This window comes from Anser anser (assembly GCF_964211835.1).
Source record: "Anser anser genome assembly, chromosome: 1".
NCBI lineage: Eukaryota > Metazoa > Chordata > Aves > Anseriformes > Anatidae > Anser > Anser anser.
This window is the reverse complement of record NC_139720.1, coordinates 123362104-123389765: the sequence shown is the minus strand read 5'-3', so window position 1 is coordinate 123389765 and position 27662 is coordinate 123362104. Positions and strand designations below refer to the sequence as shown.

Sequence of the window (27662 nt, the reverse complement as noted above, 5' to 3'; positions counted from 1 at the left end):
ATATATTTCTTCTATTGGTAGACCAGTTTTTTTCTTTTGAATGACATTTTGCCCACACATTTTCTACCTTACAGTACTTTAACATGATTAAGCTTACAGTTCAGACAGAAGGGACACCTTTTTATCTTTGTCCTTAAAAAGTATCAGATGATGAGCATTTTTTCAAGTAATATGGGAATTATTTCCTGAATAAATCACTATTTTTTTGAGAAATTAGTAATTTTATTTTGAAGGTATTAATCATCTGTTGCACAAATTTGTTATTAAACTATAAGCCACAAGTCCAGACACTACTACATAAATTGAAAGACCATGAGCTCTTCATGAAATTGAATCAGGCGTAGCGCACAGCCATGAGAATTCAGTACTACAGAATTTTATGATAAGCTATTAACCTTCACAAGAAAACCCATGTCAAAAATACTAAAGTGACCTACTTACATGCTCTCATTAGGTGAAATACTGTCATTTAGATAAGAACCATTGCTGTTCTCCATTTCTGCTAGCCTGTGGAAAAATAAACATACTCATTAAAATAAATTCTATTTTCCAGAAACTTTGTTTGCTCTAACATTCCTGAAAAAATTAAAGAGTTTGATGGTTTTGATGACTTAAGAGAATTTGAAACTCAGATGAATTTACATTCTGTGTTGATTATCAAAAGGCTTTGCAATAGGCGATCATGAATAATTGTGTTTTTCAATACAATGACCTGGCTAAACTCACTTTTCAGCTCTTCAAATTTTCAACTCTTTCTCTGAGGGTTTATTCAATTCCTCATGATTAATTAATTCCATAAGCAAAGAAAGGCCTTAACATGCCAGGGGATTACACAGATTGTTTTGTATCTGGCAATGCCATCATCAGAAGTGAAATAATTAGTCATTTCTCATTGGTTTCAACAGCTAGTCCCTTCTACATATACTGCATACTTCCAAGAATATCTCTACTTATCAAATGATTTGGGGGGACAGAAAGAGGAGGTTGCAGTAACATTCATTATCTCAATCCTTGCAAATTTGCTTACTTGGTGGAAAAGCACATTATTTTTCATATTTGTGCAATTAACCCACTTTTTGATTCTTAAGAGCAGTATGAAAGTGGACAAGTGAACTAGAACAGTGATATACCATGATTTTTATTCACCAAATCAAGGAAAGATCCTGTTTGTGGTAGTCCACGTGGTTAATTACTTAACATTAAAATGGCATTTGAGATTGATGTAGAATTTGGAGACTTCTGCTCTTCTGATGCGCATGCTTACAATGGGGTCTACATTGAAAATGAAACCCTGTGCAGACTGAGTGCATAGCTTAATGAAGACCCCCAGGGAACCTAGAGGTCGTTTCTAACCACACACACATGCGCTCTGGCATGCAAGTTAGTGGACAGGCTGGTTAGTAGCAACCACAGGTTAATAACCCTGCATCCCAGAGCCTGGAGGAGGAAACCCCAAACCCTACGTTTCTTTTAAGACCCGCTCAGGCAGCAGCTAGCCTTTGGGATTTTTTTATATGACTGTTTAGAGAAAGATCTGCCTAATGTCCAGCTGGTCTCATACCTGCTAGCATAATGTTCAATGCGTGAATGAGTATCATCATGTGAAAGCTGAGGGGACGAGGCAGGCCTATAAGGCAGAAAACACTGATTAATCACAAACAATACCCTTTCAAAAGTAAAAAGACACTTAGCTATGTCTACGCCCTCACATCTCTATGCCTTAGGCTTACACTGTGTTTGGTAAACAGCACGTTATATCTGTGAGGCAGGAGCCTCCTCAAGCCGTCACGCAGCGCTTTGCGGTACAACACGGCGCTTTGACCGTCTGGCAATCCGTCCGTCCGTTGCAACGACTCCTCCTCACACAACCCCCGGAGAAACCTTTTTCCAGAGGATTTGGAGATGAGATCTTGCCCCTGTTTTCCTCTCACACCTGCCTCCTTCATTTGTAATTGCATCTGGCTCACGGTCCCAGGCCTGCTCTGGAGGCCCTGACTTCAGGTCTCACTGGGAGCCTTTCCCCTGCCTCCCCCCTGCCCAGGACGTGTCCCTAGGCCAGGAGCAGCACGTTTCACCTGAAAGAGCCTGCAAGTGCTACTGCACCAGCAGTCAGAAACATAAAACGGCCGAAATTAGCCTTTAATAACACTCTGAAGAAACTGATAATTCTGTCTTGCTTCTTTCCCCAGTTGTGACTTGAACCGTGTAGCAGCATGTTATACAGGACACTGCCCATTACACCGGGTTTCCTGCCTAATAAATAATATTTTTTTTTTGTCGATCAAAGTAATTCATGGGACTCTTCCCAAAAATTACATTGTTGTTTCGTACAGCCTCGTCTCTGAAGAATACCAACGTCAGGATAGTATCACCTCTGCACTCTGTATGTTGGGCTGGCAGGAAGCACCGTACTGCCATGTAGGATTTTGCATATCTACCCATACCAGGAGGTGCCAGAAACAAACAAAATAATAATAATAACGCAGCTTTCCAGATTGTACAGTAATCTTCTATTTTAGCTAGATTTCAATCTCATCTCTTACGATTCATTTTAGGACTCCTAAGTGATGAATTATTTTCCCCTCACGTAAAATTGTTGGATACCGTGGTTTGGGCTGCTTCTCCCCAATGGGGACTGCACTGCATCTCAAGAGCAGACAAAATCTGTTTTGTATTTACTCATTGCAAATAAACCCAAACTAATAATCTCACGGTGCTTAATGCTCCTGTGCTAGGAGTTTGATCATCCTGCAGTAAATCTAAAAGATCATTATACTTTATTGGTCATTTTCCAGTTTAAAAATCAGCTTGCAAAGGGCTTTATAAAATTAGGATCTTTCAGAATTCATATAACTATATACTGTATATAAAACAGTCAATGCCTCTTCTCAAAGAATGGGAAAGTTTTTCTCCTTAATGTATTACAGACAAAGTACCATGAATCCCATTTTGTTTTACATGAGCTTTGGCCTCCAACTGTACTTTTTCCCACTGCATATTCAAGTACTACCACAGCAAACCAGTGGATAAATACTCAGTTCACAGATTTTCTCAGTACAGCAGAGATTCACGCAGACAGGCAATTGATTGTCTGCAACCTGGTATCCTATTTTGTGTAAGAACATCAGCACTGAAGGGAAGAGAGGGGAAAAGGATGCAATTTATCCAGATCATGTGGCTTTCCAAGCACAATAGTAACTGTTTTCTGATAACTTGATGCTAATCTCATTTTTTAATTGCTTGACAGGCAGTACCTGTTAAGCTAACCTAAACCGATACTGTCAATGAAAGAAGAGGGTTTGTTTTCAATGTACACACAAATGCTACTGCTAGTACTGTCCACAGATTAGGAAACTTGTGTTAAAAGTAGCTTGATTTTTGAACTGGATCATCCTAGTCCATATTACCCTGTGATTGCACACATTTGTAACAGTAGAAAGGAAAGGGCAGCACTTGGTTGGGACCAACTGGCAGCTGAGTAACAGAAGTGATGCTCCTTTTGGCAGTGGCACAAGGTAAAATATTGGCACAACTGCGTAACAGTATACTTGCTGCTTCAAAACTACGCTTTATGCTCCGAAGTGAACAAACTATATAATATGCATTTTTTTAAGACAGCTCAGTGTTTGTATAACTTGTTGGAGCTTCTTATGTCTCTCTGCCAAGTGCACACATGGGATGAGTCAACATTTCCAGGTTTGCCCCCGCTTCAGAATATACTGCAAAGGAGATCCACCCCACCCAGCTTTTTAAAAGCTTGCTTATTAAAGCAACCTGTTGAGAAACATTGCGGTTTTCGCATTGAATTTAGCTGCTCAGAGGTACGCAGTTGCCAGTACCTGAGCCAGCTTGAGAATGGCTGTGCTGCACTGCAGGCAGTTGCACAGACACACTCTTAGATGACCATCTGTGCGAGAGCTCGCTAGCCTCACTTTCTGAGCACATGTAATCAGCTCACGTAATCAGTTTGAACACTCAGCGAGGAGGCACAGAAACACAGCCAATATTTAACCAAGATAGCCATTCCTTTTACAAGGACTTCACAGCTGTATTTCTCACGCTGGTGTCTGCAGCAATAGCCTGAGGAATTCCATTCATGTCAAGTGGCAAACACCTCGTCCAGCAATTCCCTGAACCAGTGGAAACCTGGCTGACAGGAGGAGGGCATTTTGTGTGCTATTCAGCATTGCAGTAGATGGCTCTTTGAAGTGTAGAATCACGTCAATTGCATTTGTGCCACTGACAGACCACAGTCCAAATAAAAAGACATAAATTCCCATAAAAAGTGTAAGCTGCCCCTTTTATGCCTGGCAAGTGGAATATACGTGCAAAACACTGTATAATAAGTGACCCAGATCACTAACTTATAACAAAAATATATACGTATGTATTTACAAACAAATTCAGATATTGTAACACATGTTGATGTCAGGATGTACCTAGCACCATCGAATGCGATCAGGTTATGCTCTTCTGGAACAATTTGAAGACAAACAGAAAGCTGGTACAAAAGCACCAGAAAAAGGCAATGATAACCACAGTAAGAAGTTTGTCTGCCAAAGGTGGAATCAGCCCTGTAACTGAAAAATAGCTTTAAGGCTGGCTTGCTCAGTAACTTGTGTTGTTACCCTTGTCTAGCACTAAGGAAAGGAACAAAGGTAGTAGAAAAACAACAACAACAACAACAAAAAACAGAAACTCCTTCCAACCAATATTATTAGTATTTTTTTAATTTCCTGCTTTCTTGTCAGACCAGATGAAAGGATTGTTCTCAGGATGATAACCTGAGTTGGTCTGATAAAAGGTGCTACCTTTCTCCATCCAAATCCTGCCTCTAAGTATTTCTCACGCTTTCTTAAAAATTACATGCATGTTAAGCTCCCTGCAGTATTCAACACTAAACCTTTGGTGTGAATTTATCAGCGTAGGCATACCATGAAGTTGTTACTGTAAGTGAACTAGTGCCAGTGCCTTACAAATAAGCGTGTTATGGCAGCTTAATTTCATGTTATGTCAGACACAGCAATGGCATTCCATATTACCCAAGCTTTCTTTAGAAGGTTACTTTTAACTTTCCAACTGTTCTAAGGGGTAAGAAATCTAGATACCCAGTTTTGTATACAATATGCTGCAATCAGCCCCAGATGCATTTATAAACACTAAAAGCACCCTAAAGTTCAAAGCCATTCTATTTCAACCTGTCTCCAGCCTTCTGGTAGTTTTTGTGGGTGGATCCTCAACCATATGTGGTTTGGAGAAATACGCATGTCATGCTTACTCGAAGTAGATTTCCTAGAGGACAAGCACTGCATTTGACTTCCCAGTTGTCTGTGCTCCAAATGAAAACTATAAATCAGTATTCCAATGTATACATTTCACTCTTGTTTATTCTACCAAAAATTCAATGAAGGTGCAAGCCATATACATTTCACCATATAGAAATATATAAAATTCTATTTATTAGTCTCTCAGTAGTTATCGATATGTGAATTAAAAATAAACCTTATTTAACATTATTCTAAAATCATCCATGTAACACTAGTAGTAGCAAATGCCACAATGGTAAGTTATATATCTTTAGTTCAAGTTAAGGGTGTTACTACAACATTAAGACAATGCATATGCAGGAATGATGCAAGAATGAAAATCCAGTCCACAGTTGAAAAACCCTGCGTTTTTAACTTCTGAAAAAAAAAAATACAGTAAACATTTTCCCATTTCAACTTGCCCTCACAGAGCTTTTTGTATCTAAAAAAACTGTAATAAAATATCCAGTGAGTTTTGAATTAGTTGGGGCACATTGAGTGTGCAAGTATGAATGGCTGCACATAAAATTATAGCTTTATCTACAAAACAATGTCATTCCTGAAATTGAATTAAATCCATAAAATTCTATTTGTATCGTTTGAAAAGCATTTAGTGTACATTTAGAGGGATCGACGCTTGTTCAGAAACAAAGGCTTTTAAATGACAAACTCTTATAAGCAATAGTAGGACTCCACCAAAATCCCTGTTAATTCAATGAAAATACATACTCCAGAAAGAGTATACAGTACACATTTCATGACTGCTGGACATTCCTGGACTTATCCCATTCTGTTCATCTGCGATCAAAACATTCCTTTAGAGAGTGTACGAAAGGAAATAATCGTAAAGAAAGAAGGAAATGAACTTATGCAAAACTAAACAAAGAAAGAAACAAAAAAGTGAGGGAACGCAGCAGCAGTAGCAGCAGCAGCACACTTCAGCAAAAGTACTCACGCAGAATCTACTGGCCAGAAGTTGATCAGAGTAACAGGACTGCAAGACAAAAAATGAGGAGGTGAAGAGAGAGGCAGAAGAAACTCAGCAGCAAAATAATTACAGAAAGATTAAAAAAAAAATCACAACAACTAAAAAACAGAAATCCAACAGACTAACATGAGTGACCATGAAGAGCAACCAACCAAAAAGAGAAAAAATATATCTAAAATTAAAAAAAGAGAGAAAGAGCGCAAGAACAAGCTGTGTGCAATTGCCATTAAACAACTGATTAAACTTGTAAAAAAACCAAAACAACAAAAACAAAGGGAGATGGGCTACTCATTTATTTTTCCATGTGTATCATTATTGTGGTTGTTTTTTTTTTCCATAAAGACTTCACAGTAATTCAATAAGACTAAATTTATAGGGTGAGAAAAGATGAAATCAGCTGGGAAGCTCTCAAACATAGTAACCTAATTTAAAAAATAAAAGCACAGAAAGATACCCATTTGGAATAAAATAAAATTTTAATGAAGAGATCATTAGTTTCCAAATTGCTGTATCAAACTTAAAAGTTTATAAGGCTGCCAGTAAGCGTTTTTCTTTTACTGACTGAAGTGGAAGTTCCTGTGAAGATGGGTGAAAACAGATAAAGGGAATGGCAATTGGAACCCCAGCTTGTGTTTTCCTGCCAGCCGTGGTTAACAAAAAAAAATGAAAGAAAGAAAGAAAGAGGCTTTATGCATTTAGGAAGTGAAGGGAGTTGGCACCAGCTGGGGAGCTCAAAGAGCATACCAAATGAACTGTTTAGACACTTTAGAGCTACTCACGTTTCCATGTTGTCTCCCTCCAAGACAGTTTGCACAGGCAGGTAGCCCATTCTTGGGTGCTTTGCAAAATATCTTTTTGTTCGAAATTTGTTTTTTAGTACCTTGGCAAAGTCACGGACATCTTCTCCGGAAGTTGTCTGAAAGCCACAAATCACAATGAAATCATCTTTCATGAGGTTATTAATTTTAGTTGCCTCTTCCTTTGATGGGCCATTTGAAGGAGCAGTGGCCACGCCAAGCAGAGCTGGCCTCCAGAACCACACATTCTATTTATTTATCACTGTCACCTCAAAATGTACTACGAAATGGCACAGCTAGTGGGGAGGAAGAAGAGAAAGAGGAAGCTCCAAACGCCTGTAACAGGGTCATGCCTCTTCTCAGTGATTTGATGAGGACAAGCAATAACTAAACAAGAATCTGTAATTTCCTCAAATTGCCTGGGACCCTCTGCCTGCTTTTTGTGCAGCACTGAAATGGCTGTAACAGAGCACACTCAGCCGGCCTGAGGGACCTGCAGGCTGCTTTACTGGCTGGATCCCGACCCTTCCTGCACGCTGTTTGTTTCCATCTCCTGGATCTATCAGTCCCTGAAAGCCAAGGCAATGCTCCTGGTACATTTCCTTTCCAGTTTCCCTTCTCAGCCTCCTCTACCATTAATGTTTTGATCAAAGAAAAACAAAAAGCAGGTGAGAGCTGCTGAAATCTCTTATATCAGTTATTTTCTTGCGTCTGTCTAATCTGAAGCTAGCAGGCACTTAAGATCAATAACCTGAGGAGAGCACAATTTACACAAAGTTTTCTACTCTGTCGCCTGCACTCAGCCTCCTTTCTCCCTATAGAGACCAGCAGAGGAGTACAAAGTGCAATTAGTTTCCTAAAGACCAGAATGAGCCAGAAAGAGTTCAAAGTATGTCTGCTGGGAAGATGTAACACTTCTTGCAAGCCTGATTAAGAGCCAGACAATTTTCTGAAGAATTTTAATGGAAGACTTCAGTTACATTAGTCAGGCTGTACTCCACTCTTTACACCTCACAGAGAAGCTCGACCCTGAAATACTGCTTTTCTACAGTAAATTAAGTTCATCCTGACCCACATACCGGTATCGCTTCTCCGGTGTATCTAATTTGAAGGAAAGAAATGAGGGAAAGTTAATCTTTCTGACATTTTTTAATGAGTTCTATGCCTTCTATTCAGAGAGGAAGGAGGTGCTGGGATCCATCAGTCAAGCCTACTTTCACAGAGCTGCTGATACACAGATGTGTGTAGTTTTAGTGATTGCTCACGTAGAAAAATTAAGCATCCCCTGAAAAATAATTTGCAGGAAGACTGAGATGCATTAACAGAAAGGACAAATGGTCTTCCTGTGCTGAGGATACCTACAAGCTTCATGTAAAGCAAATCTGGTTCTCTTTGCAGTCAGTCTATCTTGTATGAAAATTCAGTGTGATCAATGACTGGCAGAGAAAAAATATATCAGAACCTGCAAGACAGTACAGCAGCATTTGTATTTTCAAGAAGCTGAGCTAATGCTCAAAAATATTTAAATAAATTCCAAGTAAAGCCATTTTGGGAAAGATTAAGTACGTCTGGACCACCTAGAGGACTCCAGAAAGGGCACTTACTGATTTGGCCTTAGAGGCTCCAACAGGAGGGAATTCTCTCTCCTGCATGCCATCTGCACTGCCTATCGAGAAAGCCCCTAAGAAGGTCAGCATCAAGAGACCAGCTATAACAGATCAGCTGGGAACAGAGAAGAACTTTTAATACCTAGTGTTGGTATAGATAGATTAAGCACAGCTTAATTCATGTTGCTCACATGTGTAATTCATAAACTTTTATTCCCACTTTGTCTATTTTCAACATTGTGAACACTTGCAATTGCATTTGACTGTAATTTGATTGTGCTTTCAGGCACAATGAGTAATAAAGCATTCTTCACTTAAGACTTTCCTGGGATGTGTTAGCTCCCCTGAACCTTCCACATGACAACCAAACATTAAAATAGCGTGCTCGCATAGAAACATTTCAATCTAGTTTGAAGACTGGTATCAGAGGAATCCCAAGAAAAAAGTGTCTTCTAGTGACAAGCACCAGGCACCTCTAATGTGATCCAGTTTCAATTTCAAAACTGTTCAAGGAGCACAAGAACGGCAAAAAAAAAAAGTGATTATTATGTGGACATACTGATAGACTGAGCCCATTTTCAGTGAAACTTTCTGATTTATTCCACAGATGTTTTACTCCACGTGATTTTCAGAGTAAAACTATACAAAACAAAATTCTCAGTAGAATGGATTTATGAGGAAGAAACAGTGGAGTTTTCAAGCATCCTAGTTCTCTTAAATGAAAGTAATATGTAGGCAGCTGGGTCTTGCACATTCCAAAACTATTCCAAAACCAAAACTACTTCTTGACATCAGGAGAACTTTACCACCACCTGACTTATCACAGTTTGGTTTAAGAAAGTGCCTTGCCAAACCCTCACCCCAGATCTCAGCCTCAACTGTAAACAGTAGCTGTAGAAACTTATCTCAGTTTGACATGCTTGCTTCTGACAAGGTCATATTTTTATGCTGCTGAGTTACTGTTTGTTAAACCCAAACAGAAAAATGACGCTACACTAAAACCTCGGTCTAGAACTGTTCTTCTATGCTTTACTTGAAACCTTTTTAAAAGGCACCTTTCTTTGATTAACCATTGCTGCTTCTTCTGTCTAAATAGAAACTAGGGAACTGTCTTGCCCTTATTTTGCCTCAGCCCTTTGCAGGAAAGAAGTTATCACATCCCTTGGACATTTAGCATGAGTTCTCAAATTCCCTTTGAGCAGAATTAAAGGCTGCAGTGCTCCAAAATTTCCTTGTAGTAAGAGGGAGTGGGAATAAAAATACCAAGAGGCTTCATTGTGCTCATCTAGCTATTGTAAGGATATGTCAAAGAAGGCATTGCATGTCTTCTGTCCGCTAAAATGCATTCTAAGGTGAGAGATTTGTCTGGAGGAAGAGGAAAAAGTGCTTTGCCATCTGCAAAATTGTTTTCATTCATTTCAAAAACAATTACATACTAGACATGATAGCTTCAGTGGATGTCTTGTTCAATCACACAGTACTTAGGTTTAGTTTTTCAATAGCAGCAACACAAAAAAGATCAGCACTTGCTGTGTGTCACATTCCCTTTTTTTCCTAGTTAATCCTACTCTAATTCACTTTACTGCTGGTACAGCCAGGCACAGCACAAGAGCACGGGCTGTGGGAGTTCAGAATTCACAACAAAATTTACTGTCTGTAAATGCTTCTTTATTCTGATTCAGCAACCTGGATGCTGTTGCAAGTTTTCTGTTCATCATCGTGCAACCTCTGTTGTGAGGGAGAACAGAAACCTGCTGCACCCTGCCTGTGTTGCAATGAGTTGCTTCAGGCTGTGGGAGTGTCTCACAACGTTACTTCATTTCTCACTTCTCACACTTCCCTTGAACTTTCCTTGAAACACTTCTTAGGAACAGGTAAGAAAACACCAGCAAGATGTTGTTTTGTGCGTTCTCTGCACCATTTGCAAACTCCCACACCACCTATGAACAAGAGACAGAGCAGCAAGCTGCGGAGCAAACCAGCAGCCGACTCAGCAAGAATGCACTCAGCTCAACTGGAAGGACTGCTCCAGCACGGCCGGCCAGCCTGGCGGGCTACGGCTGGGATCATGACAGTTTGCTCCAGGAATGCCTGCGATGGAGAAGTCTGTTCAGACTCGTCTCAGCAGTGCCAATATTTCTCTCCAACCTGTGCAGCAGCTCAGGCAAACCACCCTTCCCACTAACCTCAGTCCTTGGGGGAAGACGCTGAAAAGCAGCAGCCAGTGAATGCTGACAAAAAGTAAGCAAAAATATATAGGTTGCCCTAGCAAAGAACTGGATTAAACAGTGTCATTTAGATGCTACAATAAAAGTTGATAATGTAAATAAATATCCATAAATTACAACTAAAAAAACCCACTGAATTTGCTTTACTATGTTTTAGGGGAATAAATTTTTCTCTCTCTTTCCTAAGAAAAGCTGAGTGTTTTTACTTCATTTTGGCAATGCCTTTTTGTTTGGATGAAGATGCAAAAACTATTCATGACATTTTATGAGGCTAGCCTACATATAATTTTGATGCTTTGTTTTCACCATTTACATTTGACCAGCAGACAAAAGTACAAGACTAATGACCACATTATCAGATTAGGAAATGAAATCAGTGTGTGCAATAATGCTTCAAGACCACCACACACAATAGCAAACACAGCTGAAAGCTCAGGCATGCTGCACTGTGGAAGGGTCACTTGAGAGCTCCTCTGATTTATGCCCCTTCTCCCGTGGTCACGAGAGGCCAAAATGAAAGAGGGACGACACACCAAGAGAATAATACAAATTTTTCTTTGCCAGATGCTTGGTACAGAAGAAGCATTTACACAAAAGTGATCCTTTTGAGAACTGTATAACAAGGGCGAAGACCCTCATGACACCATCCATGCAGCACAGAGCAAATGTGCTGCACTCAACACAATGAATTCTGGTCTTCAGAAATGAAATCTAACTTGCTACTCCCAAGAATTTCCCTGGTATTTTATACTGTCTAGTCATCATACAATAAAAAGATACTGTCAAATAGTGAAGACCTTGAAAATGCAATTGTAGTGTAGCAAGCAAAATAAGTGAAGCGACAAACTTGCTGGGGAAAGGAAGAAAAATCTCACATTGATACAGAGAAAACATTGTGATCTAAGATAGAAATATGTATTTGCACAAATCACAGGCTTCTTGAAGGATACATGAAGTAAACTGTACGGCACCGAACATGGAGCAGATCATTAGCATGCAGTAACATATTATGACACAGCACTGCACAAACAATGAAACCGCAATTTACTTCCAACTATCAGAGTGTCTTTTTACTAAGCATTAGAAATTCCTGGAATGTAGAATTTATAAAAGGTGATTTCTTTACAGGGGGGAAAAAAGCCACTCAAACGCTCCATTACCTTGCACACAGCAAATGAAGTTTTTCCTTTCTACTTAACAACGGGCAGTAAGGGTCAGTAAAACAGCTACTTACTGGTGTGCAGTACTCCACCATGGGATAGTGCATTTTATGACCTTTTGCAACACGACCAGAGAAGAAGCAACTTTGGCAGATGTCATAGTTAAAGTGCTTTAAGCTTCTGTACCTAAAAGAGGAAGAAAAAAACATGGCTTCAGAGCTCAGTAGGTGAATACTTCCTGTCAGCTCGTGAAGCTTTCTGTGTCATTAAGTGCTCTTCCCTGAGATGTCACACAGCGCACAATACACGACAATGCCCACTTAAGGGACAGGATTGCTGCCTCAGAGCAACAAAGCACAGATGCTTATCAAAGATTTGAATCTTCAAAATGAATCACTCTGTATCACAAAATTTCTAGCAGAGGGCAACAGTGAAGAGTTCTATCTACAGAATCCCCCTCTCTCATAATATGCAAAAGACAGCACCAAGCTTTTTGCTTCTACAATGCTAATTTCAGTTCTTCTGGTCTCCTTCATGACTCCTAACACAGAACTTCTTGAGCAAACAAAATTCAGATAAGCAATGCCCTCCTCAACAAGTAACACTAGCAAGCCGTTGAGTGCTGCATACAAGGTAGGAATGTATTCATGTGGTTTCCATCATCTTCATCAAAATAATTTTCATTTATAGAATGCCATCTCTGCAAGAATCTGAATGCACTTTCAGGCCATTATTTAAACTCATCAGCAATATGAGACAGCTAACTGTTGTGTATGCTACGCTGAAGTGCTTGAAAGACCCGGAGGCATAAGGGTTGTCTTGTTCCAAATACGCTAAGCAGTTCGGTCACAGTAACCTCAAAAGAGCATTGTTTTACGTGTACTGAGGCTCACAGTATTAGCTTTCTAAAAGCTGTCCAATACAGTGTCTTTTTGTCGAGTGGGTAAACAAGGTCTCGGTGACTTGCAAACGCATAAAAAAATCTGCAACAAATTCGACTACCATAATAGAATTGTTATATGAAGTTAAGAGACAGATGAGATCAGACAAGTAAAAGTAGACACAAACACAGAGCTCCAGTGTCCACTCTCCATGTTTCTGATGCTAACTACAGACTATCCATTCACTCAGCATCCTTTGATTTTCCAAGTGCTGCATTTTTCCAATTCCATCCACTTGTCATTGGCTGTTTATACAAACCGTGTGAGTAATTGAGTAGTTTCACAAACTGTATCTGCAACAGGAAACTTTTACTTTGTGGATGTGTTGAACTTGTCACATCCCATCCATTGCTCTTCTTCAGTAATGCTTACTATTATCCCAGTTGCAATATGCAAGGGGAATAAAAGCAGAAGAACACGAGTTTAGATGATTAAAGGAACAGCCTGACTGAAGAAAAAAATCAGACTTAAAACAAAGCAGTACCTTTGTTATTTCCTCTTTCTCACTGCCTGTACAATTGCACAGGAGAAAGGACTGCCCTACTATACATATAAAAGCAACATTCATACTCACACATGTTAGAGCAAAATGATGGCTTTTCTATGTGGTACTGCTTGCTGTTGTTGTTGATATGCATTTTACAAATAAAGTTACAAGAAGGTCTTTGTAAACAACACAATACGATGGAAGGAAAAATGCCAGCAGTGAAAGAGGACCATGAACAGAAAGGACAGAAACCATACAAAGCAGCTATTAGGAAGCAAAGTGATAAAACAAGTCTAGGCATAATTGAAAGTGAGTATTTACTTAGCCGTTAAGTGGATTCTCAACAGGCATACCAGCACACAGCCATTTTACCACCCATCGACTTATTCATTGCTATAGTAACCATAGTGTTGATCCAGATGTTCAAACAGATCAGCAACATTTCCAGCACACTAGGTTAATATTCCACCAACCACATTCCTCTGAAAAATGCACAGTATCTTTACATGTCTGTAAATTTTCAAGTCACTTCCTTGCTTTACGACATGAGAGAAAGCAGTTCATTAGGATCCAATTCAGAAAATGAAGCTGCATGTATAAGACAGACTGAATATAAAGCAAATCCTGTTAGCTGTGCAATTTGTCAATACTTTGGATGAGGCAAAGAAGGACTGGAAGGGAGAGCAGGACCTAGAGGAACGGCAGTATCTTAACTGATAAGCAATTTTTTGTTCTCTTCAGCTCTTTCATCACTGCACCCAGTCTAAGCGTCACCCTCCCTCATATCCCACCACAACTCTTCTTATCCTGAACATGCATAAAATCAAGAACACGATTTGCCTGGAAACAGAGATGCTGATCCACCAAGCAGTGTTCCGCAAGGCAGAGAGGGAGTTAGTTTGTACCTGAATCCGATAATTGGGCACTCCTTGCAGATGTTACACTTCGCTTGGTGCTTGGCAGTTTCGGCAGCAGCCACCCTGTGCAACACAGGCAGCCACACCATGGACTGCGGTTCCAGCCTCATCCAGTCCAGAAACAGGGCTGCTTCGATCTCGGGCTTGTTATTGGCCTGGAGCAAAGGTGGAAGAAAGACAAGGGCTCAGCAGAAGGGATTTGTGTAGTACTAGCTAACTAACAGCTCAAGTCACTGGTTTCCTACCTGCTCCACATCTTTTCCCTGAATACCATCCAGCTTTTCCTCCCATCCACCCATCCAAAAAATAAAAATAAAAAAAATCTCCAGGATACTGCCTTCAAAACAAGAACCGAACATTATTAACATTTCAAGTCTCTCTTTTTGTTTTTCTCTATTACAACAGACAGCACTACCATGTACTCTTTTAAAACAAAAATCATCCACTCAAAGCATCTGGCAAAAAAGATAATCCTGTGTTTCCTATATCTCTTATCTGTACTTGCATAGCACTGTTTCTCATTTCTTATTTTAAAAAATACTGTTTATGTTATCCAACCCCTAAAAATTGCATGTCTTTTTATCAAAATTCCTTTCTCTTTAACATCCTCCATTGCCACCCTGACCTTTCTTCAAAATGCACGTATAAGGAAATAATTCAAATTCTTTCTCAAGCCCACTGTTGAACACGTAAACTCTGCCTCCTTAAATGCCTCAAAATCCCTCTTCCCACCACACCATCGTTAAATTCCTTGTCATTGCCTGGGAACACAACGCAGTTTTGTCCCACAGAATATGATGCATTTAGCCTCGTACTCCATAACCTCCTGCTTTCTCCTCTTTACCAAGGGCCAAAAAGCCCATTAAAACTTCGTGGCAGTCCGTCCTCTGCTTCCTTCCCATCGTATCCTGAACAGAACTAAACTTTGTGCACCTGTTCTACAGTACCTTCAAGGAACGTCCATAACAAACCAGAGTCCCATTGCACTGTGCAAACACCTGAAGTCATGTCTTGTCCCTGCCTCTCGGCGTTACAGCAGGGAACAAGAAACAGTAAAGAGACGAGAAGCCACAGCAGCAATCAGCACAGGCAGAGGCCATGCTGCACTGGCAGACCAGCCACCGAAAAGAACATTGCGGAATATGGACAAACAGCTTGAAAAGGGATCTTGAGGAGCAAAGCAAAGTGACAGTGTGAATGTTTACACGGGAACTCCTCTCCAGCGTGAAGGACAGCACCGAGCAAGCACTGAACTGGGTGTCTGGAGCCTGGTTTCAGCCCTGAAGAGACGATGGATCAGGTGGAGATAATGAAGGGCTCCCACCGGGAAGGCAGGAGGGAGGAGGAGCCCGCACGGAGCACAGAAGCAGTGGTGGAGCAGGACACTGTCCCACTGCATCTCTGTAAACCACCGCTACGTGCTATCTTAAATTCCTTGACACTTTTCAACCCCCACCTCACCCAGCATGAACAACATGGGTATGAACCAAATACATTTAAACCCCCTGCCTTTCTTTTTTTTTTTCTCTAACCAGTCAAATACAGTCCTCTGTGAGACAATCTTTTGTATTTGAAGTTTCACAAGGCAAAGACTTAATTTGTGGTTCCAAACCTATTAGAAGCACTTAAGCACATAATAAGCATTAATGTATCATGTATATGGACCACAACGAATAGGGGATTGAGTGTTTTTTCTTAATGCTTGCTCTTTCCCAATTACTTTCCCAATTTCTCATTAAATTTGAATTTAGTATGACCTAGCTAAAACCTTTAGTTTCTTTCAACTAAAATACAATGCTAGCAACAAATCTGGGGATTTTTTTTTTTTTTCACAACAGACATAAAGGCAGAAAGAGCTAGAGGGAAAACCAGTATTATCATTTTTTTAAGCTAACACTGTTTATAATCTTGACAAAGAAATTAACTGATCAATACTTGCAGACTGAGAAAAATGCAAAGTCTCCTAGACTGAACTCCTAACCACAAGAAGGAAATTAAAAACAAAAACACAGAAACGAACAAACAAACAAACAAAAAATCACAAATGTCTCTGGAATAATACATTGCATTAAAATTGACTTAAAATGCTGCTGCAATATTTTGGTTAATTAGAAATAAAATATTTTTTGGTCAGGATTTTCTTCTGGGGTAAACCCATCAAGCCACAAACATATTTACAGTTCTTCAGATGAAGTCCCCTCAATGCCTGCCTCTCCCCCAAAACAACCTCAGCGCCAAAACTGAGAGAAAACTGAAAAAGTAAAGAAACATCCAGGCAACACTGGCAAGAGTTTGTTCAGAGCAGCAGACCCTGCTTTCCTGCTTTCCACTGAAAGATATCAATGAATTCAAGAAAACAAAATTAATTCTAGAAGTCTCTTAAGAGGAAGGAGCATTTATGAAATGCAATCATTTATGTGCCTCTTTTCCGGCTGGCAGCCACGGCAGCAAGGGGCTGGGGTGTGATTTTCTGTGGATCACTCAGCGAGCCAGCATCCGCCAGGAACTACACTGGCAAACCACTCCTCTGCCTGGTAGACTACGCTTACTGTACTAAGGTCCTCTAAGCCTTTAATATTTTAGGAGTATCTCTTTAATATTCCGTTTCTAATAGAAAAACATGAAGTGTACTGAAATGCTGCAGCGCAAGCTGCGGACAGAATAAAAATGAGCAGCTCAAAGCACTACTCTGCACTTGTAGTTGCTCTAAATTTGCAGGGAAAACGTTGCAGTGATGAAAGCCTTTCTGTAACATTCGAAGATCTATTTTAATTTTGCAGTCACTGGCGATTGCTAGCAGTCCCAATGGTTGCCCACATGGAGCTCCGCACCCCGGCTGTACGAAAACTTGTGCTCAGAGAGATTAGGTGCATTAAAATGTATCAGAACTGGTTGCAAATTATATTACATGAAGATTTAAAGCCACGTGGAGAAAAGCTGGTCAGGGTCAGATGGTAGAGGACACACAGTTCTCGACTGTTCCCTGAGCTGCTATTACGATTTTTTTTAATAATCTCTAAATCCAGTAAAGGCAGCAGCTGACGATTTTACATAAGGGAAGAAGTCTGAATTTACGCAGTACATATCTGAACCAACAAGAGCGAGCTGTAAAGAATATTCATGGTTCTTCTCTTCAACACATTTCTGTGGAACTCCCAATTTTTATGGTAATAACAGAGTGAATCATAAAGTAAAATTCATAAAGCCCTTTCGAGCTTACAAGTAACAATTTATTATTGGGGCCATTCAAATTCATCATGCTCCACACATCTGTTTTTCAGTATTTATTCTGCAGAAACAATGGGGAAATGGGAAGCTGCGCGGTGTTGGCATCTTTATACAATACTTAGGAGTTGAATTTTTCTGTTTTTTAAATTATTTATTATTATTCCCTCCTCTTCTTTCAGCTATTATTTTAAAAAATACTCTGCAGTGTAAGAACTTTATCGATGTATTATATAAAATATGCTCCAAAATACAGTTGTGATGTTGCGTGACCAATGCAGTACGGTTTTGGACAGTCAGACAATATGGCATGAATTTCTGGTAACACTTTTGATGAGGTACATTGTGTTTAGGTGCAAGGTAAGGAACTAATGGGAAATAATTCAGTATTATTAATTTAATGGTGTTTTCCATCTAGGATGGAAAGCTTTATATTAGTCTAAGTAAATACTATTTTGGACAAACTGAAACTGAGGAATGGGATTCCTGTGAGTTGTTCAAGTTGAAAAATGCAGCACAAACCATGAATAGAAGCCCTGTCTCCAAGGGCTTAGCATTAGACCAAACCCCGCTGAACCTTGTCTTCCACTCGTGAATGGCTTCCCCAGCACATTTGCGTTCTCTCCACTGCCAGCTGGCAAGAAAACACAAGTCAAGGATTCATAGTTTCTAAGACTAGTGCTGTTTCATGGGCAACGAAGGGAGGATTATTTCAAAGGTAACTCTGGGTGACACTAACTGCTTGAATCTGCCTGACTGTTGGAGCAATGCTTAAGATCATTACTTTGACCCCTTGCATTACTCTTACACTGCTCCACTTAATGTTTTGAGTGTTGCGGTAAAGACTAATGAAAAAAGCAAGAATGCAGAAGTCATTTAGTATACAGCTTTGTATCATACACAACATCCCATGCACACTTGAAAATCACTATCTTCTTACTCTCCACCTCCCAAATCCTAAATCACTTTAAAATAGCTCTTCAAAACAGCTCACTTATAGGACTCTTCAAGACAGCGTCCCAAACTCAGGCACAGGTTCATAAATTCTTACTGAAATAAAACCAGAATTGATGTTTTCTTGACATTTACAGCATAGCAGCTTGAGGAAGGATTTGCTAGTTCCCCTTAGGCCAGTTCTCCTGTGTCAGAGCCAAAAGCAGAGGAAACATCCTACGAACAGAAATAAGGGCTGTCTGAATCTCTCAAAAGAGCCCGAGTCCCTCAACAATAACACTGCATCTGTACGTTATTTTCATATAGCTCTCCATTTAAGTATACATAGTTATTTGTACACAGTACTGATATTTCCTATTAAAAAAAATATATATATATATATATATATAAAAACACCCCAGCAACAACAGAAAAACAGACCCCACAAAACAACTGTCCAAACCACTCAAATCACTGCATGTACAGCTGAAGCCACTATCATGGTCCTGACCCAGGGTTTGGACTGCCCATACTCCTATAAGGATTAACAGGCCCCTATTTTGGTTTCTATTTGTCTGAGTGAATATACTGGGTTTGGACATGCAGTTAAGTGGTTGTAAAAACCCTGCCATCTACTGCTGATCTTCACTGACTAAGTGCAAACCTAGAAATGAAGACTATACAACAGAGTATTAAAATACTTTCCTCTGTCAAAGTGAAATTAAACAAGGTCTAAAATATAGATATGAATTAATTGTACATATTTTACTGCTCTTTAGCTTCACCTGTATCAGTTTTCCATACAAAGCACTCAACACCCTGGGAAAAAAGTATACCTAACACAGCTGATAATCAAGAATCAAATATGCAAACTTTTTTGAGAAACAGCAAGAGACATTTCCATCTGAGCTGCACTGTCTCTGCTTTCATCTCCCGTTTCTTAAGTGTCCCAATGTCACGGTAAAGCATACATGGCAGTGATGTGAATACCTAGGTCTCTCTGTATTATGCAAAACAGCATCTTAGTAGTTTTGCACCGTGATTTAAACACAATACATTTGTCCTTTAGCCCATAACAATTCATTACCCTGTTTACTTAAAATATGTACCCATCACATACCTGGAAGGCAAGGGCTTTCAGTCTGCAGTAATACTGAGCTCCCTTGGTTTTTCATGGATCTACAGGCTACTTTTATGCAGTGTGGGCCCAGGCAGAAGGTCCCTATGACTGAACTCATCGCTCTTACCAAAACCACCCTTTCTTTGAAGTCCCAGAAGGTCAGCTGCACCTGCTCCCTACAGCAGAGACCCCCAGCAGCACTCCCAAGGGCTCACCCTTCAGCCCTGAAGCAGGGCCACCAGCCCCGCCACCACAGCAAAAGCCCCCTTGTCCCCTGCTGCTGTGTGCACCTGGCGAGGCCATGGCAAGGGCACCAAACCCAAGGTGCTGGCAGAGGGATTTCTGAAGCACGTGTTTGCTGCAGAGCCTGACACTACTGCAATTTATGGCTGGCTTATCATCACCAGAACAACAAAATAAAAGTCGTATATAAAAAAAAAAAAAAAAAAAGACATTCCTCACCGTGGGCGTGCAAAGACTTAATTTAATTTTGACACAGTAATGCAAACTGTGAATCCCGGCGCTATTTTTTAAAACTGAATTAACTCCCTGGAGTAAATGGAGGAGATGGTATGGGGCCGCGTGAGGGAGGGCCGCGGGGCCACGCACACGGACGGGCCTGTGTACCGCTCGCAGTGTGCCCTGCACCAAGCGCCTCAGAGGAGCAGAGCTGGAACCAGCCCAGGCCCGGGTCAGGGAACACAGAGAGGGAAGGCCCTGAAAGAAAATTATGCCTCCCTCCCCTGTGGGGGAAGCTGAGAGGGTATCAGGAGAAAGAAGGATGAGGGAGGAAGCCAGGAGGGGCGGCACATGCCTCTTTAGGCTGAGATGGCTGTCCCCGCTGGGCACCCTGTGCAGTCCCCCTCGGCTGCCAAGCGCCAGCGTTGCTCCCCCTCAGGGGCTCCTTTCCCCAGGCACCGCCGCCTTGCAGCACCTCCTACGCCAAAAGCATCTCTCTGCACTCCACTCCTCCTCCAAATGTCTTACTTCTCTCCGTCTCCATTCCTTGTTGCTTTCTTTCATGTCTCATCCTACCCTGCCTTTCAGTTGCTTTCATCACTATTATTTCCCCAATTATTCATACCATCCCTTCCTCAGGGTGGGGTCCTTCAACCCAGGCCCTTTCTTTTCCACTCTTTGGTTCCTTCTTCCCATGTTTGGGTTTCTGCTCCTCTCCCTAGGACTCCCTCCCTTTTCAGACTTTCTTTCCTTGCTTAAGCCTTCCTCCCCATTTCAAGCCTTATTAGAAAGTTGTCTTTGTTGCTTCAAGCCAGGTCAGAAAACAGCCTCCCACTTAAGTTAAAATGGAGGCTTCATCTGCAGGAAAAAGAGAGGACGCAATTCCTCCTAACACTGTTTCTTAGTGGAGGTGAGAGAAGAAAACCTCAGTTTTTCCATCTTTCTGATTTATGGCCCGGTGAAAGGTTGTGCCCAGCTGTTCTTCTAGAAATGCTGGCACCTGGGTTGCCTGTTGGCATTTCTTCATTTGCAGTAAGACAAGTTTGCTAACTCATTTTATTCAAACAACCATTTATTCCAAGTTTTTTTATTCCTATTTTATAAAAAAATGTTGTGTGTCCCATCACTACTCATTTTACTGTTGTTTTTTTCCCTAATATAAACACACATTATCCCTCTTTCCAAAAAAAAAGTTTTTGTCAGATTCCAAGTTCATTCTCCTTATCAGTTTCTCAACACCATTTTTTAAGCGTGTTTGCTATTCATTCTGGAAAATGATAGGACCTGGTGATCCCTAATTTGCTCGCAAAGTCATTTGCACAAGCCAGCTTTTGACATGTAGATTCTCACCACGGATTTGCTGTGGCATTATTTTGTGTTAGTCTTACCTGAACCCCCGTGTGGAACACCTTCAAAAGCCTTGAAAGCCATAGCAGGGTCTAACCTAGCTATAAAAGTTACCACGCACAGTTTATCAGCATGGCTTATCCACCCAGAATATGGCCGTAAAAACCATTCATTTGGAAATGACATCAAATACATACTAGAATTATTAAAGGTCAAGACACAGATGATGGAAATGAAAAAATATGAATCTTACAGAATCAATCTGACAAAATAAGTTTAAAAAATACAGAAAGCAAACATCCCCCTGCAACTAGAAGTTTCTGTTCATTTTAGAATTTGATTTTTATAGTCCCTGCGCATACAAAGATGACTTCCAAGCATTATTATTTACTGAAAAAAACTTGCTGTCTTTCCTTATTACAGAACTGAAACTACCACCTCATGAAACTTGAGCAGCAGGTAAAGAAAGAAGCAAACAATTCCCCCTGCTCCCATCCAGCTAACAGAAAAAAAAAGAAGATATTTAAGGGATTGAACAAGAGTTTCTTCTATTGTGATACAGAAGATGCATTGAGAGTTATCACAGACCATACATTACCTCCCATCCTCTACCTTTTCATTAAGCAGCTGTCTTAATCTTTTGCATTTTGCTGTTGGTTAGCAGAAAGATGAATAATTCCCTTAACTCTCTTCCTCCTCAGATTAAATAATTTACAAGCTTGAAAAAGAGCCTGGAGTTGGCTGTGTATTCCTCAAAAGATAGGGCAGAAATTCTTTTAGTACTGTTGAAAGAAAAATAGCATTACCCATTCAAACAATGAAAGGAGCTCATCAAGTGCTCCTCACCCCTAGTAAGCACTTCAGTCAGTCATCTTTCTGCATCCCTCTGCTGAGCACCTGGCTGCCATTGGTATGTATATACACAAAAATGAATTTAACCATTGCTGTTTACCTACATGGCAGCAAATAAATGGTGATCTACTGCTGGCAGCAGAAAATTGTAAAAGCAGAAACTTCCACAACACAGACTTCCACTGCTTGCAGGATTCAGTTACTACACGGGCCCTGGTACTTGCTGTCCAGATGACAACATAAACTTTGACAACCCTGTGCAAGGCCAGGCTGCATGGAGCTTTGAGCAACCTGGTCTAGGGCAAGGTGTCCCTGCTCATATCAGGAGGATTGGAACTACATGCTCTTTAAGGTCCCTTCCAAACCAAGCCATTCTGTGATTCTACAATAATCTAGGCTTCTTCAATCACTGGCACAATCGCGGTGAATATGGCGCCTAAGAAGAAGCAGTGTAATTCATATATATCTTGTCAAAGAAATACACTAGTGAGTACCACTAAACAATCCTTGCTACCCTAGCCCTTCCTCCAGATTTTCAGTCTCATTCCAAAATAGAAAGGCTAGCTGGAAAGGAGACACAGATCAGAAAATGAACAGCGAGCGAAGATGAACTTACAAACTGGAAGCAGCTTCTGACACTCGGCTCAATGTTGCTGCCCCCGAAAGAGGCGACCTCCCCTAGCTGCCGCGGGATCTGGATGGAGTCGTGCAACAGGAGCCCCAGTCGGCGCTGGTCGCAGAAGCCGGTGGAGCTCGCCACTTGCTTGAACAGGTCTGGGGAAACAAAAAAGACACCATGGCTGAAGCATCGTAACGGGGACACAACAAGTATGGAGGAAAACTGCATAATTTTGAAGTCTCACAAGGGGGGTAAATGGCTTTGATAGACATGAACGTAAATGTATCTGCAGTTTGTCTGCTTCTCTTCCTACAAACACTGCTTCTGTTAGTAAATGTTGATTTTTAATAGGATTATTTGTTTGTACCCATGAAGAAAGGCCATTCTACCACAGTGCCTATGCCATTACTGATGATAGCAGCTGTAATTCTGACATACAGTCAACTGAACATCAGGATCTTTGATCCACAGCAATGGTAACACCTCAAAAATACTGTTTAACAGTAAAATAATCTCATACGACATACAACACTTCTTCAGCTCTAAGCAATGAGTGTACAATTCAGAACCCAGTTCTCTTTCAGATGAATTGATCTGGAAAACAAGAGCTCCTAATTTCAATATACCATAATCTTTTAATCCAGGTGTATTTCTAAAATGAAAGAAAAATATCGCAGTATGACAGAATCTGTCATCCACTGGGAATGTTAATATCATATTAAGTTTTCATTTTTGAAGTGAAATGTCACTTTAAGTCTTGTTCTATTACTGCATCATTCTAGAAAAGGATCCTTACAGGACAGAATTATTATCCTTCTGTGAGCCCAATTTAATTTAGTGGGAATTAGTTATACTATGTATACAATGAGGAGGTTTTAGAGTTTGTAATAAGGAAAATCAGGTTAGCATTAACTGAAATATTTATTTGGTAATATCCCTGTTGACAATACATGACCTGAATAAATTCTGCTTATTTTTCAAAGAGAGAAAGAAAGAGAGAAAAAGAGAAGGAAGGAAAAAAGGAATGAAGAAAGGAAAGAAGGAAGAAAGGAAGGTCAGCCACTAGAAAAAAAAATCCCTTTTTGGAGCCTTAGTATTTCACCTGACAACAGGGTTACAATTACAAAGGTGATTCAGCACTTTTCGCGGTAACCTTCCTAGGGCAGCTTTGACACCTGTCTTTTTCCAAAGGAATAAAGGAATGGATAGAGAAAGGATTACATTTTAATTACACAAGTTTCACTTTTACCAATACTAGTTTTATGATACGTAACTTTGAGAAAATTTCTTCTCCATCACCTCTGCAAGCCTGAAGAATTCTGCTCTGTGAGAACCAACGCTGCTCTGCTGCACAAATATCAGAAAATCTTTAAGGGGCGCGACTCATCACGCACTTGCAGCAATACTAACAGCAATGGCACTATGACTTCGGCATGACCACAGCCTGGCAGAGACGATTTGTTCCTCTCTCAAAAGCTATGCAGTGTTCAATCAGTAAAACACCTCTCAGTAAAACACTGCATTCTGCAGCCTTAGAAGGGGGTTATGCATTACCATGCATACACACTACAGGAGCCTATAATATATTAATAAATGTTTTCCTTTATAACTCTGATAATTCTCAATGGACTATCATTTAAAAAAATATCTGTATTAATTTTCTTAAAAAGATTTTCTGAATAATTTTTCACAAAACCCACATGAAACATCTAAAGAACTAAACTGTGACATTTATAGTGATTGCCCTAAAATCTGATCCAATTATACACAGACGTGTATAATTCATATAACAGAATCCGTTGTTGGAACTGTATGTTTTCTTATTAGCTTTCTTAAATTTGGATTAGAAGAATAATAAAATAATAACCATTAATGAAGAACTGCTACAGCACTGGTTCAAAATCTAATGGTGGTGGCTTTTTTTCAATGCACGTATGTAAGAGTGATGTAATTTAATTTAACCAGAGAGTTACTCTTGAGAAATACTCTTATCAGCAGACCTTTTCTGGATCTTAGCCTCACTAATGAACTGATTCATTAGTCAGCTGAAACTAAAACTTCAAGTGGAATTTTTTCAAGTATTTTAGGATATGACCCATTAAAATATGCAAAATAACTGCATGACTTTAATTTTTATTTACAGATAGCAACTATATTTAAACATAAGGTACTCAGACTCTGATCACATTGTGGAAAATATTTTGAAAAGATAATAGATTTCAAAATGGTGTAATGCATGATGTCTTGTGGATCAATGCTGCTTTTTTACTGGCTTTTTCATCTTATTGCTTATACATTTTCTTTTGTCTGCTGTGGTACAGCAAAAGGGTTCTGGCACCCTTCTATAAGAAAAGGTTAAATCTCAGCACGTGAATTCTTCCAGCCAAGTGTGTGCATGCACATTTTTTGTGTATGAAGGTGTGCTAAACCAGTGGTCTTCAAAGTGAGGTGTATGTACCCCAGTGGGTGTGCAAATCCATTGGGGTGCAGTAAAACGTATTTTTGAACAATTAATAAATTATATATAAAGAAATAAAAATAGTATTTATTTCATCTTTATCTCATCCCTTTTTAATTTCTATTTTTGTCCATACTTTATAATGTATGTTATGTACATATAGCACACTAGTGCATATATATAAATAAATAAATATGCATATATTAGGGGTGCATGCTCAAAGATTTTTTTACCTATTATATTTTTTTTGCATGATCAGAAAGTTTGGTGACCACTATGCTAAAGTACCTAGAACAAATAGGAGTAATGAAAACATTAAATAAACACAAACTATCAAAGAAAAAAAGAATTACATTGACTTACATCTATACTTGTCTTCCAGGTGTGCTTTACAAAGGGATACAACACCAGTTTTGAAAGATAAAACACGGATCCTTCCTGTTCGACCCCTAATAGAAAAGAAACATTGGCTGATAATATAATCCATTCATATAATAACTTGTTGACTATTACAAAGTTTAACATTGTTCTGCAGTTTTATTTTAAAGGCACACAAAGAACCACTTTGCATAGCATAAACTAGCCTGCTATCACATACACAGTAAACTGAATGTAAAATATGGTTGTGTTCCACAGGCATAGTTAAACTGAATTGTGCAGTTGTACCAGTTCAACTAGGAACAGTCTCATGCAGAAATAACAACAGAAATGGCACTAGCAAGATGTTCAGGTGACTGATTAAGCTTGCCTAAAAGCAGGGAGAACGAAGGCAGGTTGTACAGTTGAGTCATTACCGTAATGATGTTGTTTCTGAGCTCCTTCTCCTATCACTCAAACCTGAGCAGGCCGACAGCCCTGGTCCTCCTCCACGTCAGTTATTGTACTGCCTTGACTCAGTCTTCCTTCACGCTCACCTTCACACTGGTTTGTGACATGCCTGTGCTATCGCTTCTGCTTTTTAATGTGACTGTGGTAACAACATCATCCTCTGTGCTGCCAGCAGCACAGTGACAAACCTTCAGATCTTCTCTCAGGTACCTGGTTTAGTTCAATTTGCTTCCTGCTGCTGGCTTCCCCTAAGACTTTTATTTCATGTAGCATTACAAACGTGTAACGTCTATTGCAAATGAGACATACACAACATAGTAAGCCTATGTCTAAACACGGCTTTTGGAAGCACAGCCTTATCAACACCTTTGAAGTGCCACCAGTAAAAGACCACCACTGAAAATATGGTAAGTCATGTACAGGTACACTGTACTCATGCAGTAGGCTGTACTGTTCAGCCAACATGCATGTTTTCTTTTTAGTCCTACAAAAGCATCGTAAGAGTCAACTGTACTCCTTTACCTATGTATCTTCCCTGCAACACCTACAAAACGTGCAGGCAGAAACTGGTGGACAAGGCAGAAGTCAGAATTTGCAGCCTTTAAAAAAAATTAAATAAATATTGTGTTTTTCACCATGAACACGCATTTGTTGCTTACCTATGCTTTCCCCTCTCCGCTCTTTTTACTCCCCTCCTTCAAACCTTTTCCAAATTAATTATCATCTGTGCCCTGAGAAACTCCTGCTGATGAATACCAGGCTCATGCAAATTATACAGGAGAAGAATGTAGAATGATTATTTCCCTGCAAGGCATATTAAATTGGAACCTGCACGAACCATGAGTTGTTCAGTTCACTCTACTCTCCTCCCAAGTCAAATCAGTAATTTACCATGCTACTGCAAATGAGCATGAGTGACTGATCAATTAAAACAAATCTGAAACGTGCTGGATTTGCAGAGCTGTGCCCATAATTAGATCAGTCATTGACTGTGAATTTGATTAGTATCTTTACAAATGACAGTTTTCAATTATAAGAAAAGTAAAGATTCACTACATTGAATTAACGTCTCCAGTACTACTATGCACTTCAGTTGATCTCTTCCTATTAAGTTTACAATGAAAACTAAACACTTGTAACCCCAAGGTCACCTCTCTACCAGCATAATTCAAACTTGACTTTCAGCAAAACAGCTAGGAGCTTTCCTCACACATAAAACAACTCTGTGTTTCATCGAGTCCTGCAATATACAATTCCCTAGCATACCTAGGGAATTGCCTGGAGGCAGCCAATTACAATTTCTAATGCTGTACTTAGAGCAGAGTGCTACATAACAAAAGCTAGACTGGACACAGCAAATCTAAACCGGATGGTCCAGCTTAGGAGCAGC

General features: G+C 40.0%; 1 protein-coding gene across 31 annotated transcripts in view; it reads right to left on the bottom strand.

The window, feature by feature from the left end:
- The window catches only part of DMD (dystrophin), a 1241706-nt gene that overhangs the window by 34240 nt on the left and 1179804 nt on the right, over positions 1 to 27662 (bottom strand). For 25 of the 31 annotated variants that reach the window (XM_083850706.1, XM_083850697.1, XM_083850723.1 and 22 more), the window contains 8 exons: positions 25808 to 25893; positions 22984 to 23141; positions 14420 to 14586; positions 12161 to 12272; positions 7074 to 7210; positions 6262 to 6300; positions 1562 to 1627; positions 442 to 507 (listed from right to left, as the gene is read on the bottom strand). In XM_083850706.1, coding sequence (XP_083706832.1) covers positions 442 to 507; positions 1562 to 1627; positions 6262 to 6300; positions 7074 to 7210; positions 12161 to 12272; positions 14420 to 14586; positions 22984 to 23141; positions 25808 to 25893 — 831 coding nt within the window. The other 6 variants (XM_083850726.1, XM_083850717.1, XM_083850716.1 and 3 more) reach the window with 3 other exon arrangements.